The 15,613-nt window shown below is 40.7% G+C and overlaps 1 protein-coding gene across 3 annotated transcripts in view; it reads left to right on the forward strand.

Annotated features, from left to right (window-relative positions):
• METTL9 (methyltransferase like 9) overlaps positions 1–15,613 on the forward strand; it is a 51,719-nt gene that overhangs the window by 17,462 nt on the left and 18,644 nt on the right. For 2 of the 3 annotated variants that reach the window (XM_010388606.1, XM_010388607.1), the window contains exons 3-4: positions 1,709–1,918; positions 8,808–8,992. In XM_010388606.1, the coding sequence (XP_010386908.1) occupies positions 1,709–1,918; positions 8,808–8,992 (395 nt within the window). Of the gene's footprint in view, positions 1–1,708; positions 1,919–8,807; positions 8,993–10,332; positions 11,292–15,613 lie in introns of those variants that run through there. The other variant, XM_010388608.1, reaches the window with a different exon arrangement.

Below are 15,613 nucleotides of genomic sequence, written 5' to 3' on the forward strand. Positions count from 1 at the left end.
AACATTATGTAACTTATGATTGTTTCCAGAGAGCAGCAGTACAGAACAGGTTTGCCTGCCACTTCCTAGACCAGTGGTCTCCAGACTGTTTTCCAGAGTCTGAGGAGGAAGTGCCTCAGGAACTGCTTCAGGCTGCAGAGAAAGGCCTAGAAGTGGGTTGGCCACAGCTCCTGGGCTCCCAACCTCATTCGAACAGCAGCAGCTCTCCTAGGATCTTATATTGTCTGTGAGTTCCACTTCATTTAAAGAAAGGGTTCTGCTGCTTAATGGAGGGTTGAGAATCCCTTCCCTAGATAAACTAGAATTTCAGAGCTAGAAAACAAGTCCGAAATAGGGAGTGCATTTTATTTCCCAGGGTGATGCATCCATGAAACTTGGCTGGACCTATAGTTGCTTTTCTGAGGGTTCTCTTTGATCTCCATTTAAACTCCCTCAGTCTCTTTTTTCAATGGCATTACTAGGGTTTTGAGTGTTTTCTAGGACCTTTAGAAATAATAGGACCCAGACAGTTGTAACCATATAAACTGACATAAGTATGAATCTACTTTAATGCATATTAACCGACATCACAAGGACCACTCTTTTCCCTCTTTTCTCTAGTGTCTCTTAAAAATCTATCATACTAAAGCTCTTTTTTTCCTGATCCATGGTTTAATTCCATATTTGAAATCACTTTTTTTTCCTATTTGGTTTCTCTGCTACTGTGGTCTAGCTGTGTTAGCTTGTCATCTTTTTCAACTGATAAACATGTTTTCTGTTACTCCTTCCACTTTTCCTTCCTATTTTGACTTAAGTTCTTCACATTCGTCTCTTACTTATTTCTTCTTCCTTCCCCTGTCATCTGTTCCCCTTTCCACCTCTTATTTCCCTTCTCCCATGCTTTTTTGGGACATTATTTGCAACTCCAAAGACAAATGGTATCTGGAGGCATTTTCTTAACTTTGTCTTCTAATCGTAGAAATGATATAAAAGATAATATCTTGGCTGGGCACGGTGGTTCATGTCTATAATCCCAGCACTTTAGGAGGCTGAGGCGGGTGGATCACGAGGTCAGGAGATCGAGACCATCCTGGCTAACATGGTGAAACCTGGTCTCTACTAAAAATACCAAAAATTAGCCGGGCGTGGTGGCGGTCGCCTGTAGTCCCAGCTACTCGGGAGGCTGAGGCAGGAGAATGGCATGAACCCAGGAGGCAGAGCTTGCAGTGAGCGGAGATCGTGCCACTGCACTCCAGTCTAGGCGACACAGTGAGACTCTGTTTCAGAAAAAAAAAAAAAAAAAAAAAAGCCTAGGTGCAGTGGCCTATGCCTGTAATCCCAGCACTTTGGGAGGCTGAGGTGGGTGGATCACCTGAGGTCAGGAGTTTGAGACCAGCCTGGCCGACATGGTGAAACCCCGTCTCCACTAAAAATACAAAAAATAAGCCAGGTGTGGTGGTGCACGCTTGTAATCCCAGCTACTTGAGAGGCTGGGACAGGAGAATTGCTTGAACCCAGGAGGCGAAGGTTGCAGTGAGCCAAGATCGTGCCACTGCACTCTAGCCTGAGCGACAGAGTGAGACACTGTCTAAAAAAAAAAAAACACTTAACCATGTAATAAGTGATTATGGTTGTTGGTGCTGAGTCACTATATTCACTTTGTGTGTGTATGGTGAGGGGTGATTAATTTGCATAGACACTTCGATTTTTGTCCTTTTTTTTTTTTCAGGTTGCTAGGAAGAGGCTCAATGTTTGTGTTTTCACCAGATCAATTTCAGAGACTGCTTAAAATTAATCCAGACTGGAAAACCCACAGACTTCTTGATTTAGGTGCTGGAGATGGAGAAGTCACAAAAATCATGAGCCCTCATTTTGAAGAAATCTATGCCACCGAGCTTTCTGAAACTATGATATGGCAGCTTCAGAAAAAGAAATACAGGTATAATTTTTAGACATAGGATATATTTTTTGGTTTTAGATGCATTTCTTCTTGAAAGTATATTATTTAAAGGATACGAATCAAAAACGATCTTCCATGATTAGGAATTTAAAAAAATCATTTAATACATAAGTAGCTGGAAATACAGAGAAATAATCTTCTGGTGGCAGTATTTTCCTGGAGCAGAGGGGTTGGCACTATAGGGAAGAAAAGGACCAGCGAGAGATAGCTTGGAAAAGGCAGATCAGAAGAAGGGACTTCTTCCCTAATAAGAAGCTGGCATTCTCAAAAAAAAATTTTTTTAAGTAGTTTTAAAATATACGTAGCATAGAATTTACTATTTTAACTATTTTTAAGTGTACAGTTCAGTGGTATTAGGTACATTTACATCGTTGTACAATCATCACCACTATTCATCTCCAGAATTTTTTGTCTTCCGAAATGGAAACTCTGTACCCAATAAACAGTAACTCCCCATTTTACCCTCCTCCTAACCCCTGACAACCACCATTCTACTTTGTCTATGAATTTGACTATTCTGGGTACCTCGTATGAGAGGAATTATATACATTAGCTCCTTGCAACTGGCTTATTTCATGTAGCATAATGTCTTCAACGTTTACTCAAGGTTGATTTACTCATGTTGTACCATGGGCCAAAATTTTCTTTCTTTCTTTTTTTTTTTTTTTGAGACGGAGTTTCGTTCTTGTTGCCCAGGCTGGAGTACAATGGCGTGATCTCAGCTCACTGGAACCTCTACCTCCCAGGTTCAAGCAATTCTCCTGTTTCAGCCTCCCAGGTAGCTGGGAGTAAAGGCGTATGCCACCATGCCCGGCTAATTTTTTTTGTATTTTTAGTAGGGATAGCGTTTCACTACTTGGCCAGACTGGTCTCGAACTCAGGTAATCCAGAGTGCAGGTGTGAGCCACGGCGTCTGGCCCAAAATTTTCTTTAAGGATGAGTAATAGTTCGTTGTATGCGTGTACCGCGTTTTGTTTACCCGTTTATCTGTCAGTGGATACTTCGGTTCTTTCTGCCATTTGGCTGTTGTGAATAATGCTGCTATGAACATGGGTGTACAAATACCTACTTGAGCCCCTACTTTTTCTTCTTTTGGGTATAGACCCAGAAGTGGACTTGCTGGATCACATGGCTGAGTCTGTGTTTAATTTTTTGAGGAATTGCAATACTTTTCCATTGCTGCCGCACCATTTTACATTCCTACCAGCAATGCAGTACAAGGGTTCCAGTTTCTCCACTCTTTAACAATACTTGCTATTTTCTGTTTTGTTTTGCTTTTAATATATAGTCGTCAGTGTTAATTTTGGTTTTAAGGTCATCTGGAGCTTGAAAGACTAGGAAGAAGGGTATTTTTTTTCTTTCTTTTTTTTTTTTTTGAGATGAAGTCTCACTCTGTTACCCAAGCTGGAGTGCAATGGCGTGATCTCGGCTCACTGAAACCTCCACCTCCTGGATTCAAGTGATTCTCCTGCCTCATCCTGCTAAGTAGCTGGGACTACAGGCACATGTCACCATGCTCAGCTAATTTTTTTTTGTATTTTTAGTAGAGACTGGGTTTCACTATGTTGGCCAGGCTGGTCTCAAACTGCTGACCTCGTGATCCACCTGCCTTGGCCTCCCAAAATTTGTTGGGATTACAGGCATGAGCCACTGCACCCGGCCAGAAGAAGGGTATTCTTATTTCAGTATGATTTATTGATTGGGAGATTTCTGTCTCTTGGCTCAGTGCAGAATGGGGGAGGTAGAGCTGGAGTCGGCCTCCTTCTCTGTGATATTTTTGGAAGTCTGGTTAGCCTTAGAGAGAAAGGAGAAAGAATTATGTAATCACTTGACTTTCCTATCCACATGTTTCTACTTTTGCAGATTAACCCTAGAGACACCATCAGTGTAGCTTTTGGAGCAGCACTGGTTTGAGCTTTTGCAAAACATGGAAATTTTTAGCCTGGAGAAGGGAAGATTACTGTGAACAGATACTCTGTGGGATTTTTATATGGAAGGAAAGGGGTAGGTGTAGTCTTTGGTATAATCAGACACAGCTATGCCTTAGAAGTTGAGTTACAGCTTAGGGAAATCGACCTTCCTAGCTTGAACTGTCTTAAGTCCTTATCACTGTCAGTGTTTGAATTGCTGTTAGAGATGTTACAGGAAGAGACATTAAGAAGTTGAGCCGAGTGATTGGAAAGCCCCTTAGCTTTAGCAGTCTGTCTCAGATAAGGTTCTGGTGGGTCTGCATAGTAATAATTGACATGTTTTCCTTCAGTTAGAAATTAATTTGGTATTTCAAAACTTGGAATGCTTTGACCTTTGTTATAACAGTGGCTTAAGTCAGGCTGAATTCCTAATCTGATTCCACCTCCCCTCACTTTAAAAAATCCATGCTTTGAAGTGGGTCGAAGAGGAAGGTGTTAAACCCATCTTCAGATGATTGACCACCCCAGCCTTCTTTTTCTTTTATTCTAAGTGTCTAAATGGAATTTTCAATGAAACTTCAGATGTTTGAATTAGTAATATATCTAGAGTGTACATGGTATGTAAAGGTATCTACCACATAAAAAATACTTGTTTAATTTTTTCCCTCGTATACAGCACATAAGCCAAAAACCTCTAGTTTGACCTGCATGGGAAATTCATACTGATTGGCATTCCTTTCATAATAGTATGAAGTGAAAATATTTTCACAAAAGTGGTAAATTTTGTAACCATTGGTGCAGTTTGAGGTTTTAACGAGGAAGTGGTATCTTTATTTCCTAAGTTTAGAGGTCTCCCAATCCAAGATGGCAAGGTAGACTTTCAGCTTAATTTTACATTTTTTTCTTCCTTTTGAGATTAGAACTATTTTCTGTTTCTCTTCAATATCTGGGCCATGAAAAACAGGCTTTTTATTATTAATTAATATATGCATTTTTAGAGACAGGGTCTCTGTCACCTGGGCTACAGCACGGTGGCGTGATTATAGCTCACTGCAGCCTTGAACTCCTGAGCTCAAGTGATCCTCTCACCTCAGCCTCCTCAGAAGCTGGGACTACAGGTGCCTGCTTCCATATCTGGCTAATTTGAGAGTGTGTGTGTGCGCGCGCGCGCGCGCGCGCGTGTGTGTGTTTTGTTTGTGTGTCATATGTTTGGAGACACGAGTTTCAGTATGTTGACCAGGCCAGTTTTGAACTCCTGGCCTCAAACAGTCCTCCTCCCTTGGCCTCCCAGAGTGCTGAGATTATAGGCGTGAGCAAAACATGCCTTTTAAAATAAAGGTTCTGTAATTTTTCTTTTTTTTGAGACAAAGTCTCGCTCTGTCATCCAGGCTGGAGTGCAGTGGCACGATCTCAGCTCACTGCAACCTCTGCCTCCCGGGTTCAAGTGATTCTCCTGCCTCAGCCTCCCCAAGTAGCTGTGATTACAGGTGCACGCTGCCACACCCAGCTAAATTTTTTCTATTTTAGCGGAGATGAGGTTTCACTGTGTTGCCCAGGCTGGTCTCGAATTCCTGAGTTCAGGTAATCCGCCTGCCTTGGCCTCCCAAAGTGCTGGGATTACAGGCGTGAGCCACTGTGCCCAGCTAAAGTTTCTGTGTTTTAAAAATAGGTCAATAAACGGAAAATGGCCCAGTTTTTCCTTTATCTTCCCAAGTTGTCATTGTTTATGTCAGAAAACCCAATTGTAAAACTAAAGGATATGGTTTTGATTTTTACAGCAAGACAATACGTTTTCTTTATATTGTTGGTGTTTCATTTTTTATTTAGGATTTATCAAAATACCGATTGCTTATTTCCTAAGTTTAGAGCTCTCCCAACCTCAGATGGCAAAGCATCTTTTCCTTTTTTATTTTATTTTTATTTTTTTTTTGGGAGATGGAATCTCACCCTGTTGCCCAGGCTGGAGTGCAGTGGCACCATCTCGGCTCACTGTACAACCTCTGCCTCCCGGGTTCAAGCAATTCTCCTGCTTCAACCTCCCGAGTAGCTGCGACTACAGGCGCATGCTGCCGTGCCTGGCTAAGTTTTTGTATTTTAGTAGAGATGGGGTTTCACTGTGTTGCCCAGCTGGTCTTGAAATCTTGAGCTCAGGTAATCCGTCCGCTTTGGCCTCCCAAAGTGCTAGGATTACAGGTGTGAGCCACTGTGCCTGGCCCTTTTTTTTGAGACAGGATCTTGCTTTGCCGTCCAGGCAGGAGTGCAGTGACGCAATCATAGCTCACTGTAACCTCAAACTCTTGGTTCAAGCCATCCTCCTGCCTCAGCTACCCAAGTAGCTTAGTTAGGACTACAGGCATGTGCCACCATCCTTGGCTATTTTTAATTTTTTATAGAGATGGGGTCTCGTTGTGTTGCCCAGGCTAGTCTCAAACTCCTGGGCTCAAGCAACCCTCCCAAAGTGCTATAATTACAGATGTTAGCTACCACGCCTGACTGCTTTATCATTCTCTAATTTACATTGTTCTGGAGGTATTAACTCATTTTCTTGAAAATAATAATCCGCTGAATGCCCTCATTCTAGGTTTAGAAATATGTTTTAGAAAGAGGAAAATTCTGACAACTTGTTATGATTCCTGGGCTAATAGGCAGTTTTAGTGGGACTAAGCAATTTGTCTTCATCAGTGGAACTCAGTGAGTTTTCAAATAAAAATCACAAAACAGAAGTAAGGATGCACTTGAGCTTCTATAGGTATAGATTTAACTGTCTTGGTATTAGTCATCGTTTTCTGTTATGAGCATATATTTCTCTTCCAAAATTACCAACACAGAGGCTGCCTATCTGAAACTAATTCTGAGGTAGATTTAGTGAGATTATTTAAATTGGAACATGCTGATGATGTTTGGCTTCTGCTTCATTGCAGATAGACATAAGATTTTTTTGTTGTTTTGTTTTTTAAAATCAAATATATAATTTGTGTTTTACAATTTATGACTTTAAATTGGCTGCTTAGCTAAGGCATTAATATATACAAATAGTCCTTTATTCATTTCCATTTTTTAGAATGGGAATTGATGACATTTTTGTTCTGAAAGTAGTCTTCTGAGTAGTGTTTGGAAACTCTTTGAATGAGCTAAATTGAGTTTCCAAAATTACTGTTAGAGTTGACTTAGTACAACAAAGTGATTTTGAAGCCAGAATGCCCTACTTACTTTAAACAGTATTTAGTGCATTAAAACACCTGCTCCAGTAAGGCATCTGACTAGTCCCTGGAAGTTTGTTAGGCTGCTATTTGGAAGAGGCTTTAGTTTGACAAAAATATAGATTGAAAAGAAAATGAAACTAAGTGCTTTGTGTTTTTAAAATTCTGCTATTCAGAAATGCTATAAAAAATCATTATGCTAATGAGGGTTTCAAAACAGCCCTCATTATACTTTTAGAATTTTCTGAGCCATCTTACAGTATCTGCTCAACATTACTAAAGACTTGTTTACCAAAGATCCTTTTTTTATGTTTCCTTTTTTACCTGTTTCTATCGTAACATGTCTCACCTACCACATTCTGATTGGTATAACCAAGCAGGAGTAAGTAATTTGTAAAATTGCCAATTGTGTGGCTAACAAAGACTCTTGATATAAAAACTCCCCCTTTCTAGAGATAACATTATAGAGGACTGAAAATGTTCTCTGTGTTCTCTGTGTGTATATGAAAGTGAGAGATTGAGGGTCGAGGGTGGTTTTTTTTTAAACCATGCTCTTAGTGTTAATAGGATGTCCTGGGCTTTATCTTTTCTGGATAGTTTTTGCTTTGTTTTGTTTTGAGATAGAGTCTCGCTCTGTCCCCATGCTGGAGTACAGTGACGTGATCTCGGCTCACTGCAACCTCCGCCTCCCTGATTCAAGCGATTCTCCTGCCTCAGCCTCCCAAGTAGCTGGGATTACAGGCACACACCACCACCACACTCAGCTCATTTTTGTGTTTTTAGTAGAGACGGTGTTTCACCATGTTGGCCTGGATGGTCTCAATCTCCTGACCTCGTGATCCGCCCACCTTGGCCTCCCAAAGTGCTGGGATTACAGGTGTGAGCCACTGTGCCTGGCCCTTTTTTGTGTAGTTATTTAGAGATGAAGATTCTCAAGTATGAAATATGTCTTTCCTGGGAACAGAAATGTTCTCAAAGGTCATAAGTTATCAATGGAAATTATTTTATACCACTCCCAGCCATTTTTAAGAATAGAAGGGATCCTAGGAATAGAAAACATTAATTATATGATGTATTTTTTGATTAAGTTCCAATGAGTGGTAGAAAGCAGGACTCTTTTTCATTAACTGATATTCAAGAATTTGATGCTTTAGTTTCATAACTTTATCAGGTTACATCTTCATACTTACTAAACATGATTAGTTCTTGTAAACGAAACTTCGTATGTGTTGAGATTTGGAAATAGGTGAAATGCTAAATTTAAAGAAATATGGACCAGGCATGGTGGCTTACGCCTGTAATCCCAGCACTTTGGGAGGCTGAGGCAGTCGGATCGCTTGAGGTTAGGAGTTCAAGATCAGCCTAGCCAACATGGTGAAACCCCGTCTCTACTAAACACACAAAAATTATCTGGGCATGGTGGCGCCTGCCCGTCATCTCAGCTACTCAGGAGGTGGAGGCAGGAGAATCGCTTGAACCCGGGAGGCGGAGGTTACCATGAGCCAAGATTGCTCCAGTGTACTCTAGCCTGGGCAATAGAGTGAGACTCCATCTCAAGAAAAAAAAAAAAAAAAAAAAGAAATATGATTGCTATTTTTCTCTTCCCTGGCCATGTCATTATTGCAAACATAAATTATAACAGAAGATTTTGAACTTAATTTAGAAGACAAAGTTAAAGCCTTTACTGTCATCTCAGTTATTTTTAAAAATGTCTTTAGAGAGATGTTATGTTAATACAGTTATTTCTGATTTTTCTAGAGTGCTTGGTATAAATGAATGGCAGAATACAGGGTTCCAGTATGATGTCATCAGCTGCCTGAACTTGCTGGACCGCTGTGATCAGCCCCTGACTTTGTTAAAAGATATCAGAAGTGTCTTGGAGCCAACTAGAGGCAGGGTCATCCTTGCCCTGGTCCTCCCTTTTCATCCCTATGTGGAAAACGGTAAGTGTGGTCAGTCAGGCTGGCTGTTACCGAGGATAGCTGTTTATTGGTATTTGTGATTTTGTGCTGTGTACAATTAAACATTGTCTAGTATTTCTCATAATAGCCTGCAGTTTAAAGTAATCCAGTTAATCCATGTAAAACACCACCTTGGTTAATGTTCACCTTAAGGTGGACTTTATAGAGATCTAGCATTCCCCTTGCAGTAGTAATAATTAATATTTAGCTGGGTCTGACTGTTTGAGATTGAAAGCCAAAAGTGCATCTGTATCTCTGGTTTTAAATGGAACTTGAACCATTTATTTATTAGTTTTACAACTGAATCGAGCAATAAACAGTTCCTTTAAATCTGGTCATATATACTTGCTGAATGTCATGGCTGTTTTGTTTTGTGTTTTGCATCTCTTGTGCCAGACTCTAAAAATGATAAATGCTCTTATTTGTTTTTTTCTCTTTTGAAGACCATATGTGTTGCAGCATGTATCATTTCTTTCTGTAACATTTGATTTTTTGATTGCATGGTCTTGCTCTTCAGCAATACTGAATGAAGAATATGTTAGAAGAAACGGGTTGATTTCATATCACTTCATAGTTACTGTGACCTCTGGCCATTCTGACTTAATGCCACATTAATTTATAGTTTTAGTTTATGTGGTTTGCATTTTAGGTCATCTTGAAAGTTATGACTTGAAGTCTCCTGCATTTTCATAAGTTAATGTACATTAATATACAATTATTTATTTTATGAATAATACAAGTTACTATTTAAAAATCTTTAGTGTTTCTTTTTCTTCTTTCTTTCTTTTTTTTTTTTTTCGAGACAGAACCTTGCTCTGTTGCCCTGGCTAGAGTGCAGTGGCACGATCTCGGCTCACTGCAACCTCCACCTCATGGGTTCAAGCAATTCTCCTGCCTCAGCCTCCTGAGTCCCAAGTAACTGGGACTAGCACATGCCACTATGCCTGGCTAACTTTTGTATTTTCAGTAGAGATGGGGTTTTGCCATGTTGACCAGGCTGGTCTCTAACTCCTGATCTCAGGTGATCCTCCTGCCTCTGCCTCCCAAAATGCTGAGATTACAGGTGCGAGCCACCATGCCCGGCTGAAAAATCTTTAGATTTTCTATTTTACTGCCTCAATTGACCTTGACTTCAGAAACTCTTAAGAGCTCACAGACATTTTGAAGAAATCTATTACTATTTTGCAAATGTCATCATGATCAAATATGAAAATCTATGTCTTAAGGAATAATGCCCTTGTTTCTTATAAACATTGGATTCTGTGTGGATTTGTGGTGTCACAAATTAATTTAATTTCTTGTTTGTTATTTTTTCTCCCCAGATCTTAACTGCCTTCAGATTTAATTCGTGTCTTAATATTTACCAAATGGTTTCAGATTTGTGTTGATAATGGGGAAAATGGGGAATTCTTTCGATATAGAAGGGTGTGGAAAAGAACAGAGAGAACAGATCTCCCCTTTCCCGTCTTAGATCTCCATTTTTATGTTCCTGTTGTTGAGTGGCTTGTCATGGTAAACAAAAAACGCTTTTAAATGTGAGTGTACATATATCATCTATATGTTGCAAAATGTCCTCCTTTGTGATTCAGCAACCTGATCTTACTTCAGTGCTACTACTCCCTGTGTAATTAAGCCTCAGCTCCAGCTCTCTACACTGTACTCACTGGTCATCAGGTTGGAAGGTCCTGCGTTCCTGTGTCCTGTTGGACAACCACATGATAGAACTTTAATGCTACTTCCTGGCATAGCAGGAGGTGAAAGAGCAGGGGGAAGAAACATCAATCTAACCACGAATTTTATTTCCTTGTGCTTCTGATGCTAAAAATGGAGAGGAAGTCAAGCTAGACAAGAGGGCAGTCTCCACGAAGGGTGGAAAACAAGCTCCTTGATTGTAGATGTGCAGAGCTGCCTGTTGAGTCTGAGGAGTCTGGCATGTGACACACTGCAGACCTGAGACAAGAAGCCTTGTTGCTATGGGTGACTTTTAGTGACCTGTAAATTTTGCAGACGCGCCACGGCACTCTATTATTGCTTTTTTTCTCTGAGTCACTAATTAGATCCTGATGATTTCCATGTGAAACCGTGAGGGCTGGGAGATGCAAAATGGTCTTGCTGTGTAGATTCATGAATGCTGGACTGTTGGAGGATATCTGAGTGTGCTTTGTATACTTGCCTTAATTTATTTTTTTTAACTAAAAGTAGTTGTAGGTGAAATGATTACTTATATAATTGTTTTGGTAAATGACTTGAAGTTGAACCACAGCAGTTTTGCTTTTTGGAAGATAGCAAAATGAAAAAAATATTCTAATTTCAGTTTATTTGGCTTACTGACTCAGTTTTGGCTAGGGATTATTGAATATAGTGAGAATTATTTTAAGTACCCCCCCCAAAGAAGGAAAGATATGTAGTCAAGAAAAGGATAATTATATTGTAAAAATAAAAATTTAATGGTGTTTACTTTTTCAAAAATATAATTTTTATTAAAAAGTAATTCAGTAATTTAAAAAAATAGCTCAAACAACTTACTAGAGGGTTTACAATAAAAAGTTTCTCGGCTGTGTGCGGTGGCTCACGCCTGTAATCCCAGCACTTTGGGAGGCCAAGGCGGGTGGATCACGAGGTCAGGAGATCAAGACCATCGTGGCTAACACGGTGAAATCCCGTCTCTACTAAAAATACAAAAACAAAATTAGCCGGGCGTGGTGTTGGGCGCGGTGTCCGGCGTGGTGTTGGGCGCCTATAGTCCCGGCTACTCGGGAGGCTGAGGCGGGAGAATGGCGTCAACACAGGAGGCGAAGCTTGCAGTGAGCCGAGATTGCGCCACTGGACTCCAGCCTGGGCGACAGAGCCAGACTCTGTCTCAAACAACAACAACAAAAAAGTTTCTCATCCAGTCCAGTTCCACATCTTGTTCAGGTTTCTTTAATATTCTTTAATAGATAATCTATGCAAATATAAGTATGTATGTACATTTAAAAAGTTGTTCATACAGGCAGTACCCAATTATAAATACTTCTGTTGCCTTTTTCCACTTAAATGTATCTAGGAAAGTAGTTCTTACCAGCACATATGTCTCCACATGGTTGTCCAGATGTAAGCTGTAGATGCCGGAGCTGGCTTGGACTGGTTCATGAGAGCTGATTGTTGTTTTGGTAGGAATTTAGTGAACTGGTTGTTAAACATGGCCATTATTGAAATTGACCATTATGGGAGTATTTACACTGTAGAAATTGGCAAACACTGCAAATAGCCTTTTTCTTCTCCAAACTGGTAGTTACACATTTACCAGCACACCACTAGATGTATAACTTTACTAGAGGAGGTCTCTAGATAGCAGTTTGCTTTGTAATGTTTAAAAACAAAACACCCTCCCCTCCCCTCTTTTTTCTTTTTTTTTTTTTCTTTTCTTTTTCTTTTTCTTTCTTTTCTGACAGGGACTTGCTCTGTTGCCCAGACTGGAGTGCAGTGGTGCTATCATAGCTCACTGCAACCTTGACCTCCTGGGCTCAAGCTATTCTCCCACCTCAGCTTCCTGAGTAGGTGGGACTACAGGTGCATGCCACCACACCCATCTAACTTTTGTATTTTTTTGGTAGAGAGGAGGTGTGGCGGTGTTGCCCAGGCTGGTCTTGAACTCTTGGGATTAAGTGATTGGCCTGCCTTGGCCTCCCAAAGTGTTGGGATTATAGGTGTGAGCCACTGCACCTGGCCTTGTTTCTAACTTTAATGAAAATATTTCTGCTTTATGATGCTAATTTTTTTTTTTTTTTTACTTGAAGTTGATGTTGTTTGGCTTGAGATGGTTGTTTTGTTTGTTTGTTTGTTTATTTGTTTTTGAGATGGAGTCTCACTCTGTCACTGAGGCTGGAATGCGGTGGCATGATCTTGGCTTACTCACTGCAACTTCTGCCTCCTGGGTTCAAGCAATTTCCCTGCCTCAGCCTATGGAATAGCTGAGATTATAGATGTGTGCCACCACGCCAGGCTAATTTTTGTGGTTTTAGTAGAGACAGGGTTTCGCTATGTTGGCCAGGCTGGTCTTGAACTCCTGACCTCAAGTGATGCCCCCGCCTCAGCCTCCCAAAGTGCTGTGATTACATTTCCCTCTTAAAGTTGTGCTATAGACTGCGTGTTTGTTTGTGTTCCTCCCAGATGTATATGTTGAGGCTCCCACCCCCCATCGTGATGGTATTAGGACGTGGGGTCTGTGGGAGGTGATTAGGATTAGATGAGATTGTGAGAGCAGAGCCCTCCTGAATGGGATGAATGCCCTTTTAAGAGTTCTGAGAGACCTTGCTTCTCTCTGCCTTCTGCCATGCAAGGATACAACAAGAGGTCAGCAGCCTGTACCCTAGAAAGAGGGTCCTCACCAGAACTCAACGATGCTGGCACCCTGATCTCAGACTTCCAGCCTCCGGAACTGTGAGAAATAAATTTCTATTATTCATAAGCCACTCAGTCTATGGTAATTTGTTTTTGTAGCTCAAACTAAAACAAATTGTTTCAGTATTAATTCTTTTTTCATTGTCATGGGAAACTCAAATCTAAACAGAAAGTTACAGCTTAGACTGGGTGTGGTGGCTTATGCCTGTAATGCTAGCCCTTTGGGAGGCCAAGGTGGGCAGATCACCTGAGGTCAGGAGTTCAAGACCAGCCTGCCCAACATAGTGAAACCCTATCTCTACTAAAAATAGAAAAAGTAGCCAGGCGTGGTGGCGTGCACCTGTAATCCCAGCTACTCAGGAGACTGAGGCAGGAGAATCGCTTGAACTCTGGAGGCAGAGGTTGCATTGAGCCGAGATCACGTCATTGTACTCCAGCCTGCACATCAAGAGTGAAACTCCTCAAGAAGAAAAAAAAAAAGTTACAGCTTAATCGTTTTCAGTGAAAATGTTTCTGGATGCTCAGATAGCAGGACAATTAATACTGTTGGGGTTTGTTGAATGGTCTTTATGGAAAGGGGTGAAGCTTCATGGTGAGGGACTGATGTATGGTACATATTTCAATTTAAATGCTGAAGGAACATTTTTCTGTAGCAACATTGTTCAATTGCATTTATAGAAAGGCATTTGAGGGCCTACTGTGTACCAAGTGGAAATAGAGAGATAAATGAGAATCATGCTTTCGCTCTTAAAACACAGAATAGTACAGAATATAGATATCAACAGATAATGGCGGGAAATTGTGGTAAGAAATATGTCAAAGTAAGTACTGAAGAATTAGAGACGAAAAGATCTGTTAGCCTCTGGGTGAGTTAGGGAAAGTTCCATGTTGAGGTGAGCTGTGTTTGTAGTCTGAAGCGTTTTACCAGGCTGAGGGGAACAGCATGTGCAAAAGCATGAAAGTGTGAATAAGGTTCGTGTGGGGGTGGAGCAAGTTCAGTATGACCCAAGGATAGGTTGCAAAAGAGGCCTTTGATTGTGTAGTGTAGCACTTAGTAAATATTGTTGGCACCTGAAATCAGTGTACATTCCAAACTAATCTGAAAGCTATTTCCTTTTGGTGTGGGTTTGGTTTTCTTGTTAATTTCGAAATATACTTTTGAACACTGAGATCTCTGAAACTGCTAGATCTCCAGAAGTGTAATTTGGAAAGAAACTTGCTTGTAGCTTTTTTTTTTTTTTTTTTTTTTTTGAGACGGAGTCTCGCTCTGTCGCCCAGGCTGGAGTGCAGTGGCTGGATCTCAGCTGACTGCAAGCTCTGCCTCCCGGGTTCACGCCATTCTCCTGCCTCAGCCTCCCGAGTAGCTGGGACTACAGGCGCCCGCCACCTCGCCCGGCTAGTTTTTTGTAGTTTTTAGTAGAGACGGGGTTTCACAGTGTTAGCCAGGATGGTCTCGATCTCCTGACCTCGTGATCCGCCCGTCTTGGCCTCCCAAAGTGCTGGGATTACAGGCTTGAGCCACCGCACCCGGCCGCTTGTAGCTTTAACAAAATGAGGAGCTCTTCCCAAATAAAACTTGTTTTGAGTTTGAAAATAAATACTGTTGGTGGGATAGATGAATAAATGAATGAATACTGTGTATATACCAGATATTCTTACATATGACCTAGAGGAATGGAACTCTTTGCAAAAGTATATTCCATATTTCAGCTTCAAAATCAATCTTTGAAACATGGTTCTTGCTTACATGGGAAAGGCATATTGTGAGTCAAATACTAGTTTATCTTAGGGATTTTGTCTCCTGGTTAGTTACACAATGAACAGTGTATTTTCAGCCCTGAAATTCAGTACCAAAATGTAATGCCTCCCAGAAATTAAAAGTAAATGATTGAATCCAACACTTCTGTTCATTTTGATGGTATTAGTGCTTGCCCTTTTTTGCAGTCTGGCTTAGAAGCTTATTACTTTACCTGAGCTAGTGGTCTCAGAGTGGGGAAGTATACACTGCAGAGTACACAAGACAGTTTATTTTGGAATATGGCAGGAAAATATTAGCATTTTTTATATTGCTGCTTATGCCATTGTTTAATTTCTATTTTTGTGTATAAGGTACAAACGTACATATTCACGCATATACTGTATACAAAACACATGTAACCCCACACATATACACGTGTGCACTCACATATATACACAGATACACATAAAAAAATGAGGTTC

The sequence above is a fragment of the Rhinopithecus roxellana genome, chromosome 20 (genome assembly GCF_007565055.1).
Source record: "Rhinopithecus roxellana isolate Shanxi Qingling chromosome 20, ASM756505v1, whole genome shotgun sequence".
NCBI lineage: Eukaryota > Metazoa > Chordata > Mammalia > Primates > Cercopithecidae > Rhinopithecus > Rhinopithecus roxellana.